The following is a 27,756-nucleotide window of genomic DNA, read 5'->3' on the forward strand; positions in this document are numbered from 1 at the left end:
AGAAATCAAAATAAGCACACACAGATGATTGGCTCTTTACCCTGTTAGGACTTCTACTGTCCTATTTGCTGGATTCAGTATCTTCTGCCATCACTTTAAGGATCCTGAGCTCCAGTTTGGTTAAGTCGTTGATGAAAAAGTATTCTTTCCCTCTCAAATGGATAGTAGTTCTATAGCCACACCTAAACAGAAGATAATTTAGAAAATCCAGTAAGGAGAGTGCTGTACTTGGGGGAAGAAAGTAAGTGGAAATTAAGACTGGTTGCATCCCTACTGTGAGCCAGCTGTAACTACTAAGTCACTGATTCTGCTTGGGCCTGTGACACCTCATCAGTCCCCTCAGTGAGCATGGTGTTTGAAGCCAAGGTGGCTAATATGTTGGGATTTTTTCCACCCCTTCCGTACCTTTTCAGCATTATGGTCCAGAAATTAAATGGGTAGAAGGAAGCAAGCCACTGCTGAAGGTTTCAACTCATCTGGTTTCCACAGTGTATACTCAGGTATGTACTATCCTATTAGCATTAGCAGTGATTGCTCATTGAATGAGTTTGAAGGATTTTTTGGCAAAGTGAAATCCTAATTTATATGTTATATGGATGTATTTGTACTCTAGAGGTCTTTCGTTGAAGAAAGTACATTATAAGGTGCTCAAATGTTCAGATATAAGTGAACAGTATAAGTAACATTTCTCAACAATTTCTTCTTTGGTTGGAGGATCTTTGAAATCTTTTTTAAAATTTATTTTTATCTCCTTGATGTTTTCATCTTTATATGATCAGTTGCATAGTCTAAATAAAACATGCATGCTGCGAGAAGCAGATACTCCTATTTCTACAGCATTATGCTAATAGACTTTATTTCTTTCTCTTCTTTTTTTCTCCCAGGATCAGCATTTGCATAATTTTTTCCAGTACTGCCAGAAAACTGAATCTGGAGCCCAAGCCTTAGGGAGTGAACTTGTAAAATACCTTAAGGTATCAGATGACTTCTTTAGTGACCCCTTTCTAATGAGTTCAGAGAAGGCTGGGTTTTCTTTCTGGTGGTGAGTGTTGTTCTTACCACTTGGGAACCTTCGAAGAATGCTCTTACTAGATATTCTCACATTGATAGCTTATTTGTGGTTTTAGATGGTGGTAAAAAGTGAACTCAGAAATAGGACAAGTCCAGAACACTATATGTTAACTATACTGGTCTTAAAATTAAAAATTTAATTTAAAAATAAAAAGAAGATAAAAGAAAGACAACTCCTGCCTTCATTCTCGTCCCATGTATATTATACTGTTTTTAGGCCCAATCCAAAACACATTGTTCTCTGCATAGATCACTCACTCACAGGCCCTATCTGTGGAGTGCTCCCCAGCTGTAGAGCACAGTAATAGACACATAAGCAGTGAAGAAGCATAAGTCCCAACATTAATTAATTTTTAGTTCACTGTAGGAGATAACTTTGGAGAATACATGCTGCTGGGGAGTGAGAGGGCAGGGAATGGAAAAAACAGAAAGAATGCACATAACTGACCCCAGTGTTGTACAGGGGTTGGAGACTCCCAGTGTCATGAAATGGTAAGAGCAAGATGGGGTTTCTTTAGGGGAGCCTTATCCAGAATGCAGTTCAAGGGGAGTGTTTTTAAAAAGGAGAGTAGCTAAAAGAGCATTCCAGGCATGGGGACAAAATATAAGAAATGTGAAAAATGAGAGCACCTGAGTGGCTCAGTCAGTTAAGTGACTAGCTCTTGATTTCAGCTCAGGTCATGATCTTGGGGTCCTGGGATTGAATCCTGCATCAACCTCTGCACTCAGCAGGGAGTCTGCTTGAGATTCTCTCTTTCTGCCCCTCACTCTGCATGATCTCTCTCTGTTTCTCTCTCAAATAAATAAATCTTAAAAAAAAAAAAAAAAAAAGAAATGTGAGAAATGGAATACAAGTTTGTTTGATTTCAGCAAGGAACACGGAGTGGGAGTTCTGAAATCACAGGTTGGCCAAGTGCCCTTTTAGGTACCTCACAGAGAGCCATGTGACTTTAAGAAGAGCCTTTGTATTAGTTTTCTATTGCTGCTATAACAAATTGCTGCAAATTTGGTGACTTCAACAACACAGATTTATTTTCTTACACCTTTGTAGGTCCAAAATCCGACACAGGCTTCACTGAGCTCAAATCAAGATGTTGTTAACATGGCTGAGTTCCTTTCTGGAAACTCTGGGGGTGAATCTTACTTGACCTTTCTCTACTTCTGAAGGTTTCCCTCATTCCTTTGCGTGTGCCCCCTTCCTCCACCACAAAGCCAACAATGTTGCATCTCTGACCATTCTTTCCTTAGGCACGTCTTCCCCGACTCTCCCCTTCTGCTTCCCTCTTCTGACTTTAAGGACCCTTGTGATGACTTTGGGTCCACCTGGATTATCCAGAAGAGTCCTTCTATCTTAAGCCCAGCCAATTAGCAGCCTTAATTCCCTTTAGCTGTGTAACATATTCACATGTTCTGGGGATTAGGATGTGAACATCTTTGTCCCTTATTCTGCCCGCCATGGCCTCCCACTGTTTTAGATAAACGTCTTCCATGCTTGTTTGAAACTGAGTGGAAATTGCTTGGGGTTGGTTTCCCTTTAAGAAGATGACACGAATGGCCATTCTTTGTCTGTAGAGCCTGCATGCTATGGAAGGCCATGTGATGATCGCCTTCTTGCCCACCATCCTAAACCAACTATTCCGAGTCCTCACCAGAGCAACCCAGGAGGAAGTTGCTGTCAATGTGACACGGTAAGAGAAGTGGATAGACGGATACCTTCTTCCCTTTCAATCTGTCCACATCTGGAGCATGGTCATACATATCTGGGATGCTAGTATGTGTTGACCATTATATTTAAGAAATTTCTTTTGATCCCATGAGTAGGGACCCCATCTAATTCCTCGTTTCCTTGTTTCCTGTGGTGCCAATAGAATCATCATTGTTGTACAACTACTGTGTAATAATGAAATGTGTTCATTTTCACATTACTATTCATTGCTTTATTCATTCCTGTGGTGTGTAGGGTCATTATTCATGTGGTTGCCCAGTGCCATGAGGAAGGATTGGAGAGCCACTTGAGGTCATATGTTAAGGTATGTAAAATAAACTGTCCCAAATCATTTAAATCTGTGGCTCTCCAATTTTCCTTCTAAGGTCTCATTTTTTTAAAAAAAAATCTAGTTATTTTGGGGTGAAATTGAGTATCTCTACTTTCTCTTCTATACCTATAGTCAGTACTTATACCTGAACGAGAAGAAGTTCAGAGGGGCAATTAATTTATTTACTTAGTTTTATTTTTCAATGCACATTTCTCTTAATGGGTTTTGCGAATAATAATAACATGGAATTTTAAAGAATTTTAAGTCCCTTTTGATAGGCCTTTGGTATAGTACTATTGTTTTCATTTTTCTTTTTACCAACTAAGATTTGTAGTAAAACTGCTTCTCCTGAGAGGAGGTTAGCTCTGGCCACCGTCAAATTAGATAACGATGTAGGACAGCAAGACATGTCGTTAGGATGAATATCAACAGGTTCTTTGTTTAAGTAATACTATTTGGTGAACAGAGTGGTGATCACCATTCAGTTACATATGTTCCATTTAGTCTTAGACATCACTATAAATTATAGCTGTGGGATCGAGTCACCCAGTGTCGGGTGACACATTCTTTGAAGTTCCTGGGAGGTGGAGTTGTGGGCTGGAGGACCACTGATGGGTGGTTCCATGTTATAATGGGTTCCCTGAAGGTATCCTGGGCTCCCTCTTTATGTCACCCTTCCCTCCTGTTTCCACACCTTCCTCTCCCACCCTGCATTTGTACCTCGGTCCCTTACTGCCATCCCTTGGAGCCTCCTGCTTTTCAGCCCATCTTGGATAACTGAGACATTAAAGTATCTTTCCCTTTTCTTCAAAGTATGCTTACAAGGCTGAGCCGTACATTGCTTCTGAATACAAGACCGTGCATGAAGAACTGACAAAAGCCATGACCACAATTCTCAAGCCTTCTGCTGACTTCCTCACCAGCAACAAACTACTTAAGGTATATCGGGGGGTGGGGGCCAGTGTGGCTCTGCAGTATTGAAATCGATGGAAGAAAATCCAAACACCATAACCTGATCAGTTTACCCTTCTTGTGCACTTTTAGAGACCGTCCCCACCTCCTAAAAAGGGGTAAAGAGTTAGTTCTTTGAGACCAACTTTGCTGCTTATACTTGTGCTTCTATCAAAATATTACTATATTTAACGTTTCACAGGCTCTTGAGTTTTAAGAAGTCATTATACTGAAATGAGTGGAGGATACCGAGTTGAAGATTAAAAAGGCAGCATCAGCAGGCGAGGCTCAGCCAAGAGGAAAGATCACAAATCTAATCCAGTGGTGCCTCTTGTTGGTTTGTGCCACGCTGAGCATATGCGTCCAGCTTCCTTGTGGGATACAGTTTTTTGTTGGACATGCAAAAGCAAGAGAACAGCTGCCACACACCTCTGGTCTGTTAATAATTTGCCAAGAGGTTTGGCCCTGTTTTGAGGTCACACCTGTTTTGTGTCTGTAATATTACCAACCTAAGAGAGTAGACATCTCACCTTCTAATTTGTTTTTCTCACTGGGATCTTTTCTTTTTTCTTTCAGTATTCATGGTTTTTCTTTGACGTTTTGATAAAATCCATGGCTCAGCATTTGATAGAGAACTCCAAAGTTAAGGTATGTCGCTTTGTATCAGGGCTTTTGTGGTGGCTCTTAGGGGAAGGTCTTTTTGTCACATTTTTAGCTAACATTCATGAATGCTTTCTGTGTGCCCATTACAGTACAGTCCTAAGTGTTTTCCAAGTGAGAAAGCATTTTGTTCCAAGTAATGAAGCTATTGGGCTGTCATAAAGTACTACCCTTCATTTTATAGATGAAGAAACAGAGACTGGAGTGAGTCTCTTGGTAAGGCCACACCTCTAGCGACTGGAAGGGGCCAGGTTTTGAGACCAGTCTGGCTCCAAAGCCCATTTTCCTGAAGCACATGTTACTAAGTCCAGAGAAAACTCTCTCTTTTCCTTTGTATTGCTCAGAAGTCTTCAAGTCTTTTGAAATGAGAGTAGCAGTCTAAGCATTTATTTTAAATGTAGTTACCCAGTCTTGAACATTGTAGACCTTTCTCAGGGACTTAGATGAGAGTAGATTGTCTGATGCCACTTCACATTCTCTGGAAGCAATGAATGGACTCTGAGATAACTCAGGCTCCTCTTTTCTCTCCTCCCTCCTCCTAAGATGCCTGGGTATGTGTAACACTCTGGGCCCCCAGGCTAAAGGTATCCTGAGGTACCTATAGTCTCTACCTTTAGACCTCTCTGGACTAATGCCTGTCTATGTATGACTGGCCACTGCTGGCTGTCTGAGGCTCAGCGTAGATAAATTTTGATAAGATTCTAATGTGGTAAACACAGTGGTCATGTGAGAGTCCCTTTTGAGATGTGCATACTCTTGGAGTTGCGATTGTGACTATGAATTCTCTCTGCATTGCATTGTGCAGGGTCTTGAGTCTCCTGCAGAACAGGAGGCCCTCAGGAAGCAGGTCATGGTGCCCAGCAGTCTTTCACAAAGAATGAGGGGAGGAGAGGGGGAACCCCAGGGAGGGAGGGTGAAGATCTAGGCCCCCTGGACCAGGGATCTGGACTCTCCAAGAAAGCCTTGGGAAAGGCTGCTGGATTTTGTCAGGCAGAAGGTTGGCAGCTCAGAACCGAAAGCCACACTTTCTCTAGTAGAGCGGACACTGGTGCCTGACCAGGTGGTTTCCTTCTTTTTTTTTCTTTTAATTCCTGTTTTAGTACACAGGGAGATGCCAGATGGCGGTGGGCCCTGCTTTCCACAGAGTAACGTACCATCTAAATCATGCCAGAATAGCCTGCCAAGTTAAAAACCTAGCAGATTGTCTACTTGGCAGTATGCAGCTAAGTGTGTGTGCATGCATGCACATACACACACACACATGCATGCGTGCAGCACACATGCAAGTTGTATGGATGTAGGACTTTTCTGTTAAAAATGTCATATGTAGGATAAGCTATAGGCGTGTCTTAGTTTGCTTGGGCTACCATAGTGAGTACCACAGCCTGGGTGGCTTTAACAAAAGAAATTTATTTCCACATGATTCTGGAGGCTAGAAGTCTGAGATCAAGGTATTTGTAGGATTGGTTTCTGAGGCCTCTCTCCTTGGCTTGTAGATGGCTGCCTTCTCCGTGTGTCTGTGTATTGTCTTCCCTTGGTATGTGTCTGTGTCCAAATCTCCTCTTCTTGTAAGGATACCAGTCCTGTTGGATTAAGGCCCACCTTAATGACTTTGTTTTAACTTAATTACCTCTTTAAAGACCGTGTCTCCAAATACAGTCCTATTCTGAGAGACTGTGGGTTAGAACTTCAACATACGAATTTCAAGGAGACAAAATTCAGTCTGTAACAAGGCCTCAGTGGATTTTTCATTATTTTTGGCTCTGAGTAAATGTAATCACTTGAGAAAGACTGGTGGCTTGGGTATATTTAAAAATATAACTGCTTTATTTAGAAAGTATTCATGGAGATCCCTTACTTATATGCAGGCTCAAGGGTTACAAAGTTAAGTGTGGCGTGGTTTGTGTCTTCACAGAGTTTAGGTGGGAAAGTACACAACTAGATCATGGGAGCAATGGTCAAAGAGGTAATGAACACTTTTGAAACTCCCACAGAAGTACCAGTAACATCTCTTTCTGAGAACTGTGATACAAAATTAATAGAGTAATTTTTAATTTTTATTTTTTAAGACTTTCATTTATTTATTCATGAGAGACACACAGAAAGAGAGAGAGAGAGAGAGAGAGAGAGAGAGGCAGAGACACAGGCAGAGGGAGAAGCAGGCTCCATGCAGGGAGCCCAATGTGGGACTTGATCCCGGGACTCCAGGATCACGCCCTGGGCCAAAGGCAGGTGCTAAACCACTGAGCCACCCAGGGATCCCTTAATAGAGTAATTTAATTGCATGTGTTTTTTTTCTCAAGATGCCAAATTAAACCATAGAAATTTAGGGATGGTCGGAAACTGAAAGCTGCCTTCTGATCCAACTCCTCCCATATGCCACAGAGGTCAAGATGGAGTATAGACCCATGAGGTGCATTCCGAGGATTGCATTCTGAGCAGAGCCTAGAACTCATGCTAGAGTCAGAATTAGCTTCTCCCAGGTATCCTGCCCTTTCTAGCCTTATAAGCTAATTCTCTAGAACCTCTGGGAAATAGTTTGTTTTTGGAACTCTTTATTTTTATTTTTTTTAAAGATTGTATTTATTTATTTGAGAGAGGATGAGTCAGAGACAGAAAGAGAGAAAACGAGCAGTGGGGAAAGACGGGGGGCGCGGGGAAGCAGACTCCCCACTGAGCAGGGAGCCCGACATGGGACTCGATCCCAGGACCCCAGGATCATGACTTGAGCTGAAGTCAGGTGCTCAACCAACTGAGCGACCCAGGAGCCCTGTTTTTGAAACTCTTTAGAACAGAATGCTCAAATGTTACCATGTACAACCTTTTCTGTAAGTTAATTATATCTTGGTCCTAAAAGGATATTCAGAGAGTTTTTAGAAGTATTTTATTTAAAAAAATTGTTATCCATCATAAAAACAAACACATACAGCTAAAAGGAGAGGGCTTAGCCATAAGATAATTTACTATAAAAAGAGATTCAAAATACTTACTTCCCACTTTGGAGAGTCTTAACATTTCACTTTTAGAGGGCTACCCTTGGACTTCCGCGTCACTTGCCACTGCTTCCCTGAATCAGACATTATTGATCTAGGAACTTCACACATATTTTGAAGGTTTTATTCATTTTGCCTCATATCTGAGGAATAATGAATTTTACATGTTTGGATTAGTTATTTTTATGTTTGTCTTTATTTGCATCTTAAGAATTACACATCCTAGTCTCTGATCCTGGTGTTCTGAATTGATTGAAGAAGTTCATATTCACCATTCCTGTGCCATTTGTGATTTCCAGAATCATGATCAAATTCCTGCAGAATTTTTATACTTTTAGACTGAGGATTATTAGTAAATCCAGTGTGTTTATAATCCTGACCTTGTTTTTTTTCCTCACTGTGAGTCTTTCTTAAAATGCCATAACCAGGCACACATCTGCCTAGTAGGGCACCTGGGCCACAGATTTACACGAGAGCCAGATAATGCTTTTACTGCAATGCCCATCCCAAGAATGTTTAGCACGGATCAGCATTTGGAAGCATAGTATGTTGAGCTGAGGCCTGCAGTGTCCACTCTCACTGGTAATGGGGTCATTCCATCTGGTGTATATTTACATAGAAGGAGGTGCTCCTGTGAAAGGTGCATGCTGGTGGGCTTGCTTCTAATGCTATACTCTTGCTGAAGATGGATACGGCCACATGTGTCCACCTTCCTATCCCAGCCAGTTGAACTTCACTTTGTCGCATTTGCTTAGAAACGCTGTGAATCATAGCCTCCCTTTGAACTAGTATCTAAAATAAGCAATTTCCTAGGATGCCTGAGTGGCTCAGTGGTTGAGCATCTACCTTTGGCTCAGGGCATGATCCTGGGATCCCGGGATCAAGTCCCCATATCGATCTCCCTAAAGGGAGCCTGCTTCTCCCTCTGCCTGTGTCTCTGCCTCTGTGTGTGTGTGTGTGTGTGTGTGTGTGTGTGTGTCTGTCTGTCTAATGAATAAATAAATAAAGTCTTATAAAAAATAAAATAAAATTAAATTAAATTAAAATAAAATAAGACAATTTCTTTACTACCACAGTTGGACCTGCAGAGTTTGGATTGATTACATATGACTGTGCAGATTCAAGTGTTCCATAGGTGACATGTGCTTGGAATTTACAATGAGTAGTTTTCAGGAGGAAAATATAAAACAGACCTTGTCAAGGCCTACTAAGGAGTTCCCAATTCTGAACCCCACTCTGCCTCCAGGCTCAACACATTTTAGGTGTTACTTTTCTATCACTTATATTTAGTAGCTGTAATTTCAGCAGACTTTTTTTGAATTTCCTCTCCTCCCACATTGAATCCAGCCAAATTGCTAGCATTCCACAGGTGTATTTCATGGAAGTTGGAAAATGTGGCATAGGATAGGATGAATATATAACCTTAGGTGTTTAGCTATCAAGCATTTCCTGCCTTAATTGAGCAAGGAAAGAGTGTTCAACTGAAAAGCAGGCAAAGAATGGTATGGTTCTTGTCCTAAATAGACTGCCTGCACTTCCCCTAAACAGTGTTTGTAACCAGTGTACACACATGATGGCAGAATATGAATATCCATACCTCCATCCATGAGCACAGGTTTGGAGCAGTTGTTCACTATGCACAGAGCACAGAGGAGATATGCAACTGGCATAGATGGTGTACCATCAGCCTTGAAGCTGACATAGTCCTGGGAGGAAGAAGACAGTCTGGCAGCTGGGCACAGTTAAAGAACAATGAAACAGATGTATGTGTGAGCTCCAAAATTATAGATCAATGTGGAGGTTTGGGTGGAACTTGACCTGGAAGGATGCCACATTTAGGGAGAAAACAATGAGCATGAGGTGGGAGAAAGAGCTCATGCCCAGGAAAGGCCAGGAAAATGAAGTTTATTAGCTAATAGACTTATTTATTGTATCTCAGTGAGCCATAATATAGCTTGTAGGAAAGAGAGTTCTCTAACTCCTAAGGAGTGGAAGAACACAGTAAGGAAAAGAGAACTAAACATTTGAATGCTCCCTTGCACACGAAGCAGTGATTTGGGTAGCAGCCGCTATTGCGGCCCAGACAAGATGTGAAGGATGTGGTGGAGCCTGTCGCTGGTGTCTACAGACTGGCTGTTAGCAGTGGGGCTCCTAGGGACCTTCTCACACTGCTGAATGTTGAGATCTCTCATCAGGGAGATCCCACTCAGGCCAGGGGTCGGGTGGCAGGAGCCAAGCAGCCAGCAGGACGGCACAGAGGGGTGGGGCTCACAGCAGGGGTGGGGGGCATGGGGCACAGCAGGTCCGCTGAAGGGGGCTACCCTGGTGTGGATAGGCACTGGGCAGGCAGACCCTACATTGACAGCATTGGTCGGAGGAGCAGATGGTGGTGACCACTGGGGATGCGGCAACAGCCCCAGGAGGAGATCTCACTGCAGGACATGGTCAGGAGTAGGGGTTTTGTCTGGCTGACAAGTGTCTCATGTCTCAGTGTCCTCTCCTCTGAATTAGCGCTTCTGTACTCACCACCTTGCCCAGCAGCCTATTATTCTAGATCATTTTCTTCCATTTCACTATAATCCCTATAACAACGTCTAATTACTTTGGTCTTTGTCACCTTGAGATGTGTCTTACCTCACTGTCCTGTTGCCAAATTAGGACTCCAGATAATAGCTATTTGTCACAGCAGGGAGAGCTTCATTTCATCTTCAAAAGCACTGAGTTGACCCCTAATCACTGAGCAGCTTGGCTGGCTGGTTGGTGTGTTAATTATCCACCATTCTTCACCACATTTTCTTTCTTTTTAGTAAAAACTTTTTGTTATAGAAATTTTTAAGTAAACATGAAAGAGTTTGATGAGTCTTATCTACTGAAGCTGTCACTCATCTTTAACAGTTACTGGCATGCTGCCATTATGACTTTATATATCCACCTTCACACTGTTTTTAGAGTATTTTAAAAGCAATCACCAAATATTTTATCATTTCATCTGCAAAAACTTTAGTGTGTCATCTTTAATGGAGAAAGCCTTTGAAAGAGGTGTAAACACTCTACCATTATAACATTCAATAAAGTCAGTCACATTTCTTCCTTATCATTGGACACCCCATCTGTATTCAGTTTTCTCAGTGTCTCAGAAATGCCATTTTACAGTTGGCTGGTCTGAATCAGGATCTAAACATAGTCTGCACATTGCATGTGGTTGGTATATCTCTGAAGTTTCTTGGATTTTCAAACTGTTCCTTCTCCATTTGTTTGTTTTGTAATGCAGTGTATTTGTTGAAGTAGATGGGCCATTTGTCCTGCAGAATTTCCCACATTGTAATCTTGCAGTGTTATGTGGCATGGTCCTTTGTCCTCCATGGTTCCTGTAAGCTGGTAGTGATGTTGAGGCTCAATCTGACCTAGGTTTGATTTGCTTTTGGGCAAGGATACTTCATAACTGGTATAACCACATCACATCGGGAGTCATATGGTTTTGATAATACTGACTAATAGGTTAAGTGGTGCCCACCCCACCATCCATATAGAATTTCCCATCCACTTTTCATGATGTAAGTGGCTTCATGACTAAGCTCCATTATGAAGGCCTTTGGTATTTCTTAAGAGACCTTTTTTAAGGAGTAGCCAGCTTAGGTAGCAAGCAGTCATGCCTGGTGGTTCAAGGTGGCTGGCTTGGGGTCCAGGAAACTGGTCATCTATTAAAGATGACCCCTCAGGATATAGAGTTATTGCTTACATATATAGAACAAAATTCCTTTGGGATTTCTAATTTTACAGTTCTATTTTGAATGTAGGTAAACTTCAAATACTTATTATCTGAACCCTTCCTCACTGGATTCTTGAGTTTATAAATTTACAAAGATTGTCTTATTATTGGTTTGAGAATTGAGATTATCATAAAGCTGGCACTTCAGAACTCACAATAGGTTCTGGTGTTTAATGCATAAAATAATGCATGCTTTCATGTCAGAAATAATTAGATTTCAATTCTAGTTTTAGAAAATAGTATTTTTTTTTATATTGCGATGCTGGTTTGGCTGTTGCAAAACGGACTAAATAAGGCAAAAGGTTCAAAAGGTTTCTCTTTTGGAAAATTATAAGCCAGTAGGAAGCGCTGAGAGTGGGGGAGCTTGTCCCTTGGGGTCATTTAGGACTCAAGCTCCTTTCCAGTTATCCAGCCCTGGGTGTCACCCTCAGTCGTATGGTTGAAAAGCTGGCTCACCCACTACCCCATATTCCAGGCAGTGCTAAAGAAGACTTGCAAAACAAGCAACCCCTTTTATGGACATGGCTGGGAAAGGCATAATCTTCCTCTTATAGCCTATTGGCCAGAACTCAGTCACATGGCCCTTCTCTGGCCTCAAGTTAGGCTAGGAAATAGAGTCTCTACCTGGACAGCAGTGTGTACCTGTGAAACCCGGAGGTTTCACCACTAAAAGGGAGAAGGAAGTGAAGGATACTTACATTCACTTAGTACTTATTCAGTCTAAGTTTCAGTTTTCTCATTTTAAAATGGGGATGAAAATACCCCCCTCCCCACCCCTTTGAAGCTGTTAGAATCACATGCGTGAGTGGATAAATATCATGAAGCATCTAATTCAGACCCTTCACATTTCATGTTCCCAGTAATTTTTCTCATTTATTGGGAACCTGGGTGGGTGATTGGAAGCAAAGTGTCAAAGAGCAGAAAGAACACAGTTCTTGACCTCATGGTGGATCTGGATTTGAATCTTTGTTACTTGTTAGTTGTGTGACTGAAGACACATTTATCTGACCTCTGCAACTGTCTGTGAAATGAGGGTTAAAACTTTTAAGAATTTTTTAAAAAAGCACATAAAAACATGTACTGGTGCAGTGCCCGATGTGTGGAAGATCTACAGTCCATGATAGCTAATTGCTGAGAGCTGTGTATAATTTCATCAGGAAGCATTCCTGATGGGAAAAAAGATTATGTAAAGTTAATTTGAAGAGGAGTATTTCTTTTTTTTTTTTTTTTAATTTTTATTTATTTATGATAGAGAGAGAGAGGCAGAGACACAGGCAGAGGGAGAAGCAGGCTCCATGCACCGGGAGCCTGACGTGGGATTCGATCCCGGGTCTCCAGGATCGCGCCCTGGGCCAAAGGCAGGCGCCAAACCGCTGCGCCACCCAGGGATCCCTGAAGAGGAGTATTTCTAAGCAGATTCAACTGATGACATATAGTCTCTAATCTGTTTCTTTTCCATTTGAATACCTGAAGCTTAAACCTGAGCCCCTGTTTTCTAAAGAGATTTTTGAGAGGTACAAGTGTTCAAGCCACCAAAAGTATCCAGATGAGAATCTGAGAGTAGAGGCATAACTCCACATTTTTACAAGTACCTCCGAGGGGATCTTTCTCAGGCTGAAATTCAGGGTCTCAGGTCTAATGCACACCAGTTATTTGAAGTATCAAAATATCTGTATTTTGAGAGAAGAAAGAATAATTTATCTCATTTTAGATAAATAAGATTACAGCTATGTGTTTTTTTTAAAAAATGAACTCAGGGATGAGATATTTTTCCCCCCAGAGGGCTGCAACTTTAAAAATAATACACATTTGCTCTAAATTCTTTTTAGTTATTGCGAAACCAGAGATTTCCCGCATCCTATCATCACGCAGTGGAAACGGTTGTGAATATGCTGATGCCGCACATCACTCAGAAGTTTCGAGATAACCCAGAGGCGTCCAAAAATGCAAATCACAGTCTTGCTGTGTTCATCAAGGTAAGGACCTCAGGCCGCAGAGAGTGTCAGTCAAGTGGCAAAAATGTTCATTCCAGCAATGACTAGTATATAGTAGGTGCTCAGTCCATGCCAAGGGCACATTTTTATGCTAAAGGATAAACTTAATAACAGTAAATGCTGATTTCAACCCAACTTTCAAAAAAAAAAAAAAAATCTGGGACCTAAATACTTACCTTTCTGGCTTGTTTCTTCTCTGCAGAGATGTTTTACCTTCATGGACAGGGGCTTTGTCTTTAAGCAGATCAACAACTACATCAGCTGCTTTGCTCCTGGAGACCCGAAGGTAGTGTGTATGTTACCCACTGTTCTGTCTCGTTGATGGACATCCAGAAACCCACCCTTTCCCTGGGCTCACATCACAGTTTTCTTTCTGTCCTAGAGGCACTCTTGTCCTCTTTTTTGGAGATACTAACTAGTACTAACTAGTAATTGCATTAATGTGTAAGATATTAGGGATGGAGTAATTCTAAGTTTAAAATAAACATACTTACTGATTTTCTCATAAATAACGGTAAAACTTCTCAACTGCAAAATTAAAAGTATAAAAAAGGGTTGCAAATCATAGTTTATTTAACAAGGTAATAGAAGTAACCATGTAGTCTTTCTCTGGTAGAATTATCTATCTCCTCTCTAGCCTGTCTATTTTAAAGCTCTGCCTTACTCATTTTTTTATTGTATTAAGTCTTTTTCTATAAGTCATCTGAAATCCTTTTTGAAGCAGGAGGAGCATAAATAATAAATGTCCTAAGTCAGTGGAGGACATTGTCTAATGAAATTAATGTGTTCTCAATTTTCAAACAAATGCCTACTGCCATTCTAAAATCTATAGCATAGCCCAGACCATGCAGTTTTATGAGAGTCAAGAAGCTAATGACTGAGTATATGATTTCTAATGGGTCTTTAGCATGCTGTATAAAGTATTCAGTGAGGCATTTAACACTCACTAACCATTGTTTCCTGCAGACCCTCTTTGAATACAAGTTTGAATTTCTCCGTGTGGTGTGTAATCATGAACATTATATACCTTTGAATTTACCGATGCCATTTGGAAAAGGCAGGATTCAGAGATACCAAGGTAATCTATCTTTACATACAATAATCTGAGTCTCTTCACAAAAAGCCATTCACTTTTATTTTATTTATTTATTTTAATTTATTATTATTTTTTAAAGATTTTATTTATTCATGAGAGACACAGAGAGAGAGAGAGAGAGAGAGAGAGAGGCAGAGACACAGGCAGAGGGAGAAGCAAGCCCCATTCAGGGAGCTCGAGGAGGGACTCCATCCCGAGTCTCCAGGATCACACCCTGGGCTGAAGGCGGCGCTAAACCGCTGAGCCACCCGGGCTGCCCAAAGCCATTCATTTTTAATAAAAAAAGAGAAATGATTCAGATATGACGTTAGAATTTTCTGATTATTTTTGTTGATTAATTTTTTTTCTTGTTAACTTTCCACTTAAAAAACTATAGATAAGATGTTAATGGGAACTTACTTGTCAGCAAACTTATTAGACTGTAGGTCATGTCATTGTTTTTTTCATTGAAAAATTCCTTTGCTTAAATAGAAATCCATTTTACTTACTGTAGTTTATTTTTTATTTGTTTCACTTTTCCTTTTTTCTTATGAATTAGCTTTTCTTTCACCAACTGTGGAGTCAAATGACACTCCTGTAGGTAGGTGTGGGGTGTGATGCTTGCTTTCTTGCATTTTCCTCCTTTAAAAGAAAAGGAATGCAAGTAATTGCTGAAATGCTTACATATGCTCTTCATTTAGGCACTTCCCATATAATTGGATCTGTTTTTAAATTCACGATAAACCAGTGAATTTATTCTCACTGTAGCTAAGAGACTGCTGTAACATCCCTGGGAGGCATCTGGGTTTTGCTCCTGGGGTCACTAGGTCATGTAGGATATCTCTTTAAGAGGCAAAGCAAACAAAATGCCCTGCTTTGCTCCAAAACTGTATTATTCCACCATTTTCATAGTCCTTGTCTGTAGTGGTGGCAGTCACCTAAATCACAAGCTTTCCACATGCATTTTATGCTTGCATGTTGAGTCTTTAACTGTTCTGTATCTTAAAGTTTGAGGAGAGTAAACTCTTAGAGATTTCTTTGTCTTCAGTATGTCAGACGAATCAAATTAGTATGTCAGGTCTGTCAAGTAATACTACTGAGTTTAGTGGCTTGTATGTGCCTGCAGTTAATTAGTTAGGCTAAAAGAGAGGAAATGCAGAAGGATGCTGCCAAACTATTAATGACACCTTAAATCAATGGCCTCTAAAACTCAGAGAGAAACACACAAAAGCATTCATTCAGAGACATAAATATCTTTCCGCAAGATAGACTTGGACAGCCCTTTAAGCAGCAAGAAGGGGAGCAGGGGCCCTGGAGTTGGCATTCATGCATTCAACAAGTATTTACCTGGCACCAGGCGTGCAGAGGATGCATGTGACTTTGGGAGGCAGTCATGGACAAGGATGAAAATCCCTGGCTGTTTTACCTAAGTGAAGTATGTGTGGTGTTAGTGATGAGGACCGAAGAGAGAAAACTAAAGCAAGCAGGGGGGTGGGTATGAAGTGGGCAACAGAGCATCTGCAACAGAGTGGCCAGGAAAAGCCTTACCGCGAAGGTGACTTTGAGGTGTTAGTCTAAAGAAAGCCAGGGATTGTGCATCCTGGGTTGAGGGAACAACCGGGTATTTGGCATCCTGAATCCAACCAGGCCCACCTATCTGGTCCTACTTCCCGCTGCTCCCCACACATCAGACACTCCTGCTGATTCCCTGCTCCTCAAATATGGCATGCCCACTCCTGGCACTCAGCCCCCACAGCCACCTCTCTGGGGAATCTTCTTCTTCTTCCCCAGAGAGGCACTCAGCACCTCTTACATAGAGCCTTCCTTATCTCCTCCCAATCTCTCCCAGGACCCCGACTGCACTCCAGACCTTGTCCCCCCTCCCCTCACCTTGCAGTCAATGACTAGCCCACCTGTCTTTGGGGATTGTGACTCTCTCCCTTCCTTCTCTCGGGACACTAGGGATAGTCCTTTCTACCCTGTGGCTGGGCGGTGAATGTGTGCTGCTGCCTGCTTTTCCTGGGACCCCGCAGGGCCCTATTGTTTATCCGGTAGAACTGAGGGACATGAAATCCTTCAGGATACATGCTCTTAGGAGATCGTCAGGGTGTTTGGTACCAAGAGGGGCTGCCCTAGGCAGGGGAGTGTGGGTCACCTATAGATAACATACCTTACGACAGTGGAGTCCATGTTTTCAGCATTCCGCATCCACTCCCTCCTCACCTCTTCCCCCCTTCTCTGCATGCATACACATGCACAGTTAGTCCATAGTTTTTTTCCTAAGAATTTTATGTGAATTCAAGCTGTGCACTGTCATGCAGGTAAACTGAGCTTTAAAAAAACCATACAATGGACATGATTATTCTGGAAAGATAAATACCCTTTCCCTTGCTTCTGCAAAGGACTTGGGTCAGTATTTTGGATAGGTTTAGAAGGAACTAATATGGACTCAAAGCCAAAGAAAGGGTCTATAGATTTTCCTCTAGTAATGGATTCAGTATAAGAATTCAGATCCTAGCTACAGCTTACTAAAAGGTATATTTAAGCTTTAGAGCTTGTATTCACCCTCCTTCAGTAGATTTCATGTTTCCTTCTATCTGTTCTTCAGAAGAGCTTTCAGTTTTTTATCATTTAGCTTGCTGAGACTAACTAGTTTAGTTTGGTTCTTTGTGAATTTCAGTTTTAGTTTACATTAGTTTTTGTTAACTTGCTTTTAGAGGTGCAGAAGTATGGGGTATGTTTTTTTATTTATTTTATTTTTTTATTTTTTTAAAGATTTTATTTATTTATTCATGACAGACACAGAGAGAGAGAGAGGGGCAGAGACACAGGCAGAGGGAGAAGCAGGCTCTATGCAGGAGCCTGATGTGGGACTCGATCCTGGGTCTCCAGGATCACGCCCTGGGCTGAAGGCAGGTGCCAAACTGCTGAGCCACCCAGGGATCCCCGAGTACATTTTTTAAAATTCTAGGTTAAATAATTTCTTCATTCATGGATAGTAACATAAAGAGGTTATTTGCTAACTTGTTCATTTTAAACACATTGGGTTTTAATGAGAGTATATAGGCTTTCATGACCAGGAAACAGATTAATGAACTCAAGCAGTAAAGACATTTTAATAAACTATATGTATTTATTGTTTCTTTAATGCTACGTGTGTTATGTACAAATTACTTCTCTATAATGTCCATTAGACAATAACTTTATTTTTTATCTTCACTTCGATCATAAAATTTCATTTGTAATATAATATGTTCTATGTTGTAAAAATTGGTACTAAAACGATTTACTAACTTAATATTTATGTAAGATGTAGTGTCTTCTGAAATCAAAATCCAGTGTAATTATCTATGTTTACATTTAAGAGCTGATGTGATAAGAAATAGAGCAGTATTTTAGATTATTGACCCTTTTCCCTCTGAAGCTATCTGATCATCTGTTGACATACAGGGTGGGCTGAATACAGAGGGTGGGTTTGGCTTTTATGTTATTCAAAGTACATGGTAGCTTCTGTAACTGAAGCAGTTTCTATCCTCATTTCAGATCTCCAGCTTGACTACTCACTAACAGACGAGTTCTGCAGAAACCACTTCTTGGTGGGACTGTTACTGAGAGAAGTGGGGACCGCCCTTCAGGAGTGTAGGGAGGTCCGGCTGATTGCCATCAGCGTGCTCAAGAACCTGCTGATAAAGCACTCTTTTGATGACAGATATGCTTCAAGGGTGAGTAGACTCCAATGGAAGGAAATATGGATTGTTAAATGTCCTTTATTTTAAGTAATATAAAGAAAGTAACCAATTAGAAAATTAGTGGTTGGTAACAGCACTAAGACTCTTCTCTGTTTACGCACTAAAATCTAATAACAGTCTTTATAGGAAGGATTCAAATGCAGGAGATGGCCAATGCCAGCTCAGTCCATCATTAAATTCTCAGAGCCATGGGATCGCTTTACACTGTGTGCCTTTTTTGCAGAGCCATCAAGCAAGGATAGCCACTCTCTACCTGCCTCTGTTCGGTCTGCTGATTGAGAACGTCCAGCGGATCAACGTGAGAGATGTGTCACCCTTCCCTGTGAACCCTGGCAGTGTACGTAAGCATACATACCTAGACACAGCCTACATTTGTTTCCTGTGGCTGCTGTAACCAGCAACACAGACGGAGTAGCCAAAAACAAGGGAAATTCATTCTCTCATAGTCAGGAGGCCAGAAGTCCCAAATCAGAATATCCACAGTGTTGGTTCCCTCTGGAGGCTGTGTGTGAAAAATCTGTTCTGTTCTGTGCCTTTCTTCTAATTTCTGGTGCTTGCTTGGAATCCTTGCTTTTGGGTAGCCCAGGTGGCTCAGTGGTTTAACGCCTCCTTCAGCCCTGGGGTGTGATCCTCGAGTCCCATGTCAAGCTCCCTGCATGGAGCCTGCTTCTCTCTCTGCCTGTGTCTGTGCCTCTCTCTCTCTCTGTGTCTCATGAATAAATAAATAGAATCTTCATAAATAAATAAATAAATAAATAAATAAATAAATAAATAAATAAATAAATCCTTGCATTCTATGGCTCATGGCTACATTAAAACAATTTTGGCCTCTGTCTTCACATGGTCTTCTTCCTGGTGTGTATCTGTATCATCTCTAATGTCCTCTCCTTTTCTTATAAGAACACCAGTGATTGGATGCAGGTCTCCTAATCCAGGATGACTTCATTTTACTTTCCATCTTAATCACATCTACAAAGATCCTCTTTCCAACATTCTGATGTTCTGGCTGGATATGAATTTGGGGGGAACACTATTGAACCCAGGACACACCCATTCTTTTTTATTTTGCCACTAAAACCATAATAATCCATAGTAGTCTTGATTAATTGCATTTTTTACTAAGATGGAGTCAGTAAGTAAACCTTCAACTCTTAGACTGAAAATCATATTAAAACCATGCTTTCCTGATGGGCCATATCTTGTAAGACAAAAGGACCTTCTCTGTATATTCAACAAAAATTTATGGGGAGAGGAAGTTTAAAAAAAATAAAGCGTAGTTCTAACCTGTGTACTGTGAGAACTCAGCACTAGCTCTAGTTCTGATAGTAACATGCTGCACAGTCTTGGGAAAGCCACATCTTTGCACTAAAGTTTCTCTGAATCTGCCTGCTTTTCAGATCTGAATAAGTAATTCAGAGTATAATGCTACCTCTTTGTACTTCTTTAATCCTCAGAAAATCACCAAAGTAAAATTCCTTTTATGACAGAACTTCAAAATTAACATAATTTCTCCATGACTGAGAGTTCACATGAAGCTGCAAGCTTGCAGAACTTTACAATGCTGCTGTCGTAAGTTACTGTTGCTCACTGGAGAGGATTTCCGATGTGAGAGAAGAACCAGTGTTCCAGTTAGAAAAAGCCTCACAGCAAAAAAAACAATCGCAGGAAATGTTGGGCATCAGAGCTCTGGAAAGGGAACATGATAGACCTTCTGGAGCAGAAAATAGAGACTTCATAGACCAGGCCTGCTCTGCCCACAGATCTGTGCCCCATCTCATCCATCTATTATATCAGCCCCTCCATCCTGCACACCAGGATGCAAGCAGGATGCTCCTGCTTCCCCCATGTTGTGCATCTGACTGGCCAGGCTCTTGTGTCCTGTGCTGGCACCTGCCCTCACATGCTGAGAACAGCTGATGATTCTTTTGAAGTCATCTTTGGTTACTTCTTCTTTCTCTCCCCTTGGACAGACTGTGAAGGAGGAATCGCTCCTGCTGCCAGCTGCGAACCCACTGGTGACTCCGCAGAAACCTGGGATCGCACTGGACAACAGCCTACACAAAGATCTCTTTGGCGCCATCTCTGGCATAGGTAAGGCTCCCTGCTCTGCTTCCCTCTGGTCTGATTCTGAGAGGGCCTTCATTGACAGGGTGGGAGCCTCTCCGACATTCACAGCAGGACCTCGGAGTCTGAGTTTCTGCTTGGAATATTCTTTTCCTGGTTTTGATATTAATGAATGAAACCCCTCAACTCTACCTTGAAATATAGACTCCCCAAATTCTCACGCATTGCTGATTCAGTACACCTAATCATTTGTGCTGTTTGCTTGTTATTAATGCTTTAGTTAATTTATCATTTTAAACTTTCAAATTGGAGTTTTTGGAAAGGAGTTCTTAGAAAAGGAATATCTTTGCAGGTGTGTGTGGGGGGAATGTGGGTAGAATTTATTTGTGGTGATAGTGATTTTGGTGAAATGTGATAGAATAATTACTGAGGAGATAGTGGTCTGTGGCAAGAATACAATTCTAAAATTGGTTTTCTAAAATCTTCTTTCCTAGAATATTTTTCTTTCTGACATAATGTAAGAACAACCCCCACAGGGAAGAAAACAGATGGCATAAATCAAGATTCAAATTGAGTAGTGCTCTGTAAGAAAATGCCTGAGAAATGTACTTATTAATATTCTGACTAATGAGCACCTGTGCCAACTCTTCATAAACATGATGGTACCAAAAAAAAGTAGATGTGTCTTCACAGAATTGTCACAAATATTCACGAGTTTATTCTATCTTTATTCCTCTTTTTTACTACATTTTGAATAAATGAAGAGCCTGCTAAGGCCAGTGCTTGGAACACCCAGTAGTGGAATTAACTCCTAGGGCAGAATAAAGGGCAGTCCTCTTAGCAATTTAATTTGCAGGAGTATTGTTTATTCGGAATTTATGTCCTTACCTTTTGTGTTGTTCTTGATGTCAAGATGATGCTGTTTCATGCAGGTGGTGAAAATGAGAAGAATGTAAAATCAGAAACCCCATACTAATGCCCAAATTTATCCTATAATACCAATCTTTAATCTTACACTTATGTTTACTTTTCATAGTTGTAGTTATCTCATTAGACATCATAAAGATTAAATGCGTTAATTCATGCAGAATGCTCAGAGTAGAGACTGGCACATGGTGTTTGTATGTGCCTTTCTCCTGGGGCCCTCAGTCTGTCTTCTTTGCCCTGCTCCGCCCACACACCTAGCCACTGTTCCTGGAGCAGGAAAGGGACTTTTGTGGGAAAATTCTTTCTGCAGGAATTCACAGCACTGGCTTTAAAGTCAGACAGAGGTGGTTTTGGATCCAGGATCCATCAGTTACTAATTGCCCTGGGTAGCACATCTCTCCTCTTTACCCTCAGTGTCCATATCTCCAAAACAGAGTCATGGCAAGGAGTGGAAAGCTTGTATGACATGCACAGTGCCTGGCATGGTGATGCTCAGTGTTAATATCTGACTGCCATTATAGCAAGCACAGTTAAACATATTCTGTGATACACTCTTAGGAGCCAATTTCATGACTCTTGGGATCAGGAATATGTTGAAATCTTAACTCCCTGATCAATACTCTGTAGAATTCAAGACTTTGTGGAAATGATCAAACTAGAATGAGGTAATGCTTTGACTCTGACTTTATTCTCCAACCCTGCATTCACCTTGTTAGGGTGTGGGTTGCCTTGAGAACTTAAGGATGAGCCATTGGGTGTCATTACTAAGACTTGACTTGTATTAATGACCTTGAGTTTCTCTATGTTTATGACAAAGTTATGAAAAGTATTGGAGACTGAATTAATCCCTTTTCACTCTCTTAAATTCCAAGATCTTATTCCACTTTTCATAGGAATTCACCCTCACAGACTTGTATATCCTCAGGCTTTGTTTCTATTACCTCCATCTTTAAAGACTTAAATCCTTGTTCCCTTTTAGGAATGCCTTCCAGAAAAGCCCTCACCCTTGAGCTGGGTTTGCTAGTTTCCTGGTAGCTTGAGCAACTCGTTGTTCTTTTATTCACCAAGGAGTTTCCAATTCACTTGAATTCAGATGCTATCCTTCAAGAGCAGGCTTTCTCCTTAAAACTCTATTTTGTAGAAATCCTGTTTCCTTACATACTGGGAATTCACCTTCAGCATTGTTTTTAAATGCCTTTGGAATGTAGTACATGAAGATTTCTAGAACTGATTCATTGCCTGGATGAAAACTACCCTGAGATTATATTCGTTTTAAAAGGCACTCATTCTTAGGCCTGCTCAGTGTTTTGCATTGGGCTGTCTATACAAAGAAGATGGAGCTGAACCAAACTTCTTTTCATTTTACTTACAAGTTAAGACTTTTAAAAGTTATGCACTAGGCTGATATATTAAGTACAAACACACATGCATACCCACCCCATACACAATGGGAACATAGTTCTACTAAACATGTTGATTTTGATTTATTGCATTTCCATCTGTTTGCCTTAGATTAGGACTCCATTTCTGGAACTGAACCTAAAACCCTGAGAACTTAAGGTCTAATTTTACTTTAGTGAAGATTTCTTTCTCATGATCATTATGTTCTACATTAAATATGAAGTCTGGTTATATTAGGAGGACTATAATTATAATTTGGTCATAATGTATGTTTTATCTCAAAGTATAGAAAAAGGCTCATAGTTTTTTCATACCTGTTCCCCATGACAATCAATCACACAGTTTCTGTTCTGGGATGAGGCAGCCTGGGGCCAGTGGTTTACATATTCCAACCGTCACTTACATTTTCAAATTGGCTGGCTTTTCTTAATTTTAATACGTTGAGTCAGTTTCAGGAATGTTGGTGGTGGATAAACCTGAGTGTTAGGTAGAGGGAGGCATTAACTTAGAGGCATTTCAGGGGCACCTGGGTGGCTCAGTCTGTTGAGCATCCAACTCTCGATTTCAGCTCAATTCCTGATCTCAGGGTCTTGAGATTGAGCCTCACTTCGGGCTCCATGTTCAGTGTGGGGTTTGCTTGGGATTCTTTCTCTCCTTCTGCCCCTCCCCCCTTGAGTTACACACACTCTAAATAAATAGATAGATAGATAGATAGATAGATAGATAGAGCAAATAAATAAAACCTTAAAAAAATAAAGAAGAAGAAATGTCTCCATCTGTGGCAGCTAATTTGCATCCTTAAACCTGAAAATGGCCAGCCTGTTCTGAGGTATTGGGGAATATCTTCGGTGTGGGTGTGGGAGCCTGTGCTTACAGCTTGCTGGAGCACAGTGCCAAAAGGCTCTTCATACAGTGTGCACAGCCAGCCAGGCCTTTCAGCTGGAGGCACGCCTTTTGGTTTAGCGTGGAATGTGCAAGTTTGACAGTTGTTTTAAATTATGTGATATACTTAAGTCTTATCTAAACAGAAAGTCAAGTCAATCTATCACTTTTTAAATTTCCATAGTATCAAGATGGGGGCTGGTTTCTGCCTTCATATGCTGTTTTTTCACGGCTGTCACAAATTTCTTTTTTTTTTTTTAACATTTTTAAAAATTTTACTTATTCATGAAAGACACAGAGAGAGGCAGAGACATAGGCAGAGGGAGAAGCAGGCTTCCTGCAGGGAGCCCCATATAGGACTAAATTAGAGGACCCCAGGATCATGACCTGAGCCAAAGGCAGATGCTCAACCACTGAGCCACCAGGTACCCTGACAAATTTTATTTCTAAGATTTCATTTCTGCTCGTAACTGTTTGTTGCAGAGATTCCCAAACATTCTCCATTCACAGCATGCTTATCATCACACTAATTTTTTTCGAGTCCCCAGGCCAGAATAAACACCCAGCAATTCTGTTTATTAGGTACTTAGAGCCACGTAATGTAATAAGTTCTTATATCTGCACTTAATAGGCATTTGAAAAAATACATACATACATTTAAAGAAAAATTATTATTTTTTTAATAACCACAGCTGTTACTAATGGGATGTGTGTGCCTGTTAGGCACTGCCTAGCTTCTCAAATTTGGAATCAGATTGTCACCACCACCTTCATTTCCTGTTACACAATTGATTTTCACCCAGTACTTTTTATCATAGCAGCCACCAAATACCTAGCTTCACAAAGATAGGACATCATTGGAAGGAACGTAGCATGATGTAGCATTGAAGCTGCAGTTTTGGCAGATTCAAGCATGTGTTTTTCTTGAAAATTTAAAACATCCCAAGACACTCCTATGAGTTTCCTAGGGCACCTCAGCATACAGTGTGAATACTGTGGTTTATTGCATGGCTTCAGTTTTTTATTTGATAGCTGTAGGTAGATTTATCTTTTTTATTTTTAATGTCTTTATCTCATTCTGGAACAACGTGTGTTCCTTTAGTCTGAGGAATCAAAGGTGGCTTCACATAAGTGAATTGATGGTTATGTCTGAATGCTTCAGATGATGGTCTGGTTTTTTAAATGTGAAGTAGTTGAATGATACTCTTGAGCCAACTTCCTAACAACAACAAAAAAAATAATAATAGTAGTAATTGTCATAGAAGCAATTTCCCATAAAGTTCAGTATTTATATTATTCTGCCTCACCAAATCATTGGTCTCGGCTTAATTTCTGTTTAGCTTCTCCATATACAACATCAACTCCAAACATCAATAGTGTGAGAAATGCTGATTCAAGAGGATCTCTCATAAGCACAGATTCAGGGAACAGCCTTCCAGAAAGGAATACTGAGAAAAGCAATTCCCTGGATAAGGTAATTTCTTTTCATATAACTTCAGTGTTTCTTACAACTAATGGATTTAGCCCAAAGTAAACCATGCTTCATGTTCTGGTGTTCATTAAGTGTGACTTTTATTAGTTTTTTTTTTTAATAATTCAGTTAATCTGGAGTTATTATCAGAGTTGTGATCAGAGGATTATCTAAGGATGGGACCCATCTCCTGAAACTCCTCCCACCCCCTCAAATTCCTGTTTCCAAGATTTCACATCAGGGCAGTGTTTACAGTGGAGGACCTTGAGCAAATAGTTTTGGTAGGTTGGACAGGTAGGGAGATCAAAACGCCACTCATTTAGAATCTCCATGATCTGTATGCCAGAGAATATCATTTATACACAGTTAATCCATGCAAGGTATTTGGTCCAGAGCCAGCTCCAGGAAAATGAATTGATTATCTAGATGATTCAGGGATAAGGCTTTATTGGAAACCTGCTAACACTCATATCCCCACCACAACACATCCTCCTTGTATTTAACATATTTTCTTGAAATAATCAAGGGTCAGACTGTTTGGACCTTCATGGGAATGGATAAAGCTTGAATTTAAACCTGGAACAAAAAAAAAAAAAAAAAAACCTGGAACAATGATAGATTGGTTTTGCCCTAGCCACTGTTTTCCTAAGTTATTTCAGGTTATAGGCAAGCACACATACCAACAAATAGGTGAACCACTCAGGGACGTATTTCTAGTTCTCAGAAGCATGGAAAAGGACCTTCTTGTGCATCATGTTTGTAATCGTACCTGTATTTCTGTGGCTGGCAATGAAACGGTTATCCTTCAGTGCAGTTCTGTTAGAAGCGCGAGCATTTCAGAGTGGGTGTGTGTCATGATGTGTTGAATTTTTCCCTTGACTGTGACTTGCCTTCACGTGTAGAGTGAGAAGCTGCTCAGAAGGCATTCTGCTTGTGTCATACGCAGTGCTGGAGAGGAGGAAGAGAGCTGCCAGCCAGCCAGGAAAAACCGGGTCACTGTGGATTTTTCCCTTCTAACAATTCCAACTTTGCCAGAGGAAACTTTGCATGCTGCACCTTCCCTCACACTACAAGAAGTACTGGGTTCTCCTAGTGGCCCTGGCGAAGTGGGTGGGCGAAACGATGCACCCGCACCACAGTTTTGCCACTAACTGCACCTGTATTTCTTCCTATGATAAAAATACTCATGTCTGTTATTAATTAAATCTGTTTACTGTGTATTTTTTTTTTCAATTGCCTCCCCAGTACCTTAAATGACAGACTATTTTTAATGGATCTTTCTGCTTTGGTATTTGGCAAAAAACCAAATTCCTGATTTCTTTTTTTTTTTTTTTTTTTAAGATTTTATTTATTTGTTCATGAAAGACACAGAGAGAGGCAGAGACATAGGCAGAGGGAGAAGCAGGGAGCCTGATGCGGAACTTGATCCCAGGACCCCAGGATCATGCCCTGAGCCAAAGGCAGATGCTCAACCACTGAGCCACCCAGGCATCCCACAAATTCCTGATTTCAATTGGAAATATAACTTGGAAATTTTTTAAATCTCCTGTGTTTTTATCAGGAGATGAGATTCTTGTTTTTTTGTTTTTCAGTGTGAACCCCTTAAACCTGAAACTTGCTCTCTAGTGGCAAAACTGCTCTTACCCTGTACGCTGTGCTTTCTGAAGTTTGCAGTGTTGAGCTAAGCTGATGAGGGGAATGATCTCATCAGTTTAGGGTCTTTGGCCAAGCTCTGCTGAGGTGTCCCTATTGCGTACCTGCCTATTGGTTCCCCCGGGGTGCCCCACAATGTCAGCTGAATGACAGGGACTCAGCCCCAGGCTTTCATGGCTGGTACACAACAGGAGTGTAGATTTTATTTGTTCTCTCAGCCACTGTTGTTCTCCTGAGGATATGGTTGGATCTGCGGTGTCTTCCAACTCATCATTTCTCTCTTTGATCCTAGCACACATACTTTTTTGCATGAGATGGTACTTGGCATTTCAGAACTAAGCTGGTATCTACAGCTATGGTTGTCCAGTTTGAAAAGTCTGTGCCTGCTGGCTTGTCTCTTAGGAAAGTATGCAAACAAGTCAGAGCTTCTGTGAACTAGCACCTATGTGTGTATTTGGTGAAGGTGTGCCTGTGGTTTCTCAACAAGTGAGTTATACCTTCCAGTTTGTGTAGTTTGACTCAATTCTAAGAATCTTTGTCTTCCAAGGGAGAAAAATGAACCTAATTTTGTTTTACCTATAACGAGGGATTTATGGATTTTTTAAAAAAATCACATGTATTTCTTTTTTTTTTTTTTTTTTCAGCACCAACAAAGTGGCACTTTGGGAAATTCTGTGGTTCGTTGTGACAAACTTGACCAGTCCGAGATTAAAAGCCTGCTGATGTGTTTCCTCTACATCTTAAAAAGCATGTCTGATGGTAGGTGAAAGCGAAGATACTGTTTTTACTTTATTTCAGTATTTGGTTTCTTTTTTAAAACTTGTAATTGCTTGAAAGATAGAAGGACTTAAAAGGCTTTTCTTCCTCATTTGAAATACATGTTAATTTACTAAGTGTAGCAGAAATAAAAGTCTTAATTTGGAAAAAGATTTTTACTAATTATTCTAGAAAGTGAGTTCTAAAATGTGCATGGGCCATTTAAAAGTTTTTTTATTAAACTCAGACCTATCATCGTAAATAAAGGAGACAGAAGCAGATTAACGAGGTAGCCTTTGATTTA

At 40.7% G+C, this 27,756-nt stretch overlaps 1 protein-coding gene across 25 annotated transcripts in view; it reads left to right on the forward strand.

The window, feature by feature from the left end:
• The window catches only part of DOCK9 (dedicator of cytokinesis 9), a 282,842-nt gene that overhangs the window by 198,531 nt on the left and 56,555 nt on the right, over nucleotides 1-27,756 (forward strand). For all 25 annotated transcript variants that reach the window (XM_041731244.1, XM_041731266.1, XM_041731253.1 and 22 more), the window contains exons 22-35: nucleotides 414-500; nucleotides 885-974; nucleotides 2,644-2,759; nucleotides 3,032-3,101; nucleotides 3,921-4,046; nucleotides 4,635-4,706; nucleotides 13,310-13,456; nucleotides 13,677-13,760; nucleotides 14,441-14,552; nucleotides 18,093-18,271; nucleotides 18,522-18,635; nucleotides 20,269-20,389; nucleotides 24,913-25,046; nucleotides 27,341-27,455. In XM_041731244.1, the coding sequence (XP_041587178.1) occupies nucleotides 414-500; nucleotides 885-974; nucleotides 2,644-2,759; nucleotides 3,032-3,101; nucleotides 3,921-4,046; nucleotides 4,635-4,706; nucleotides 13,310-13,456; nucleotides 13,677-13,760; nucleotides 14,441-14,552; nucleotides 18,093-18,271; nucleotides 18,522-18,635; nucleotides 20,269-20,389; nucleotides 24,913-25,046; nucleotides 27,341-27,455 (1,567 nt within the window). The remainder of the gene's footprint in view (nucleotides 1-413; nucleotides 501-884; nucleotides 975-2,643; nucleotides 2,760-3,031; nucleotides 3,102-3,920; nucleotides 4,047-4,634; nucleotides 4,707-13,309; nucleotides 13,457-13,676; nucleotides 13,761-14,440; nucleotides 14,553-18,092; nucleotides 18,272-18,521; nucleotides 18,636-20,268; nucleotides 20,390-24,912; nucleotides 25,047-27,340; nucleotides 27,456-27,756) is intronic.

The sequence above is a fragment of the Vulpes lagopus genome, chromosome 16 (assembly GCF_018345385.1).
Source record: "Vulpes lagopus strain Blue_001 chromosome 16, ASM1834538v1, whole genome shotgun sequence".
NCBI lineage: Eukaryota > Metazoa > Chordata > Mammalia > Carnivora > Canidae > Vulpes > Vulpes lagopus.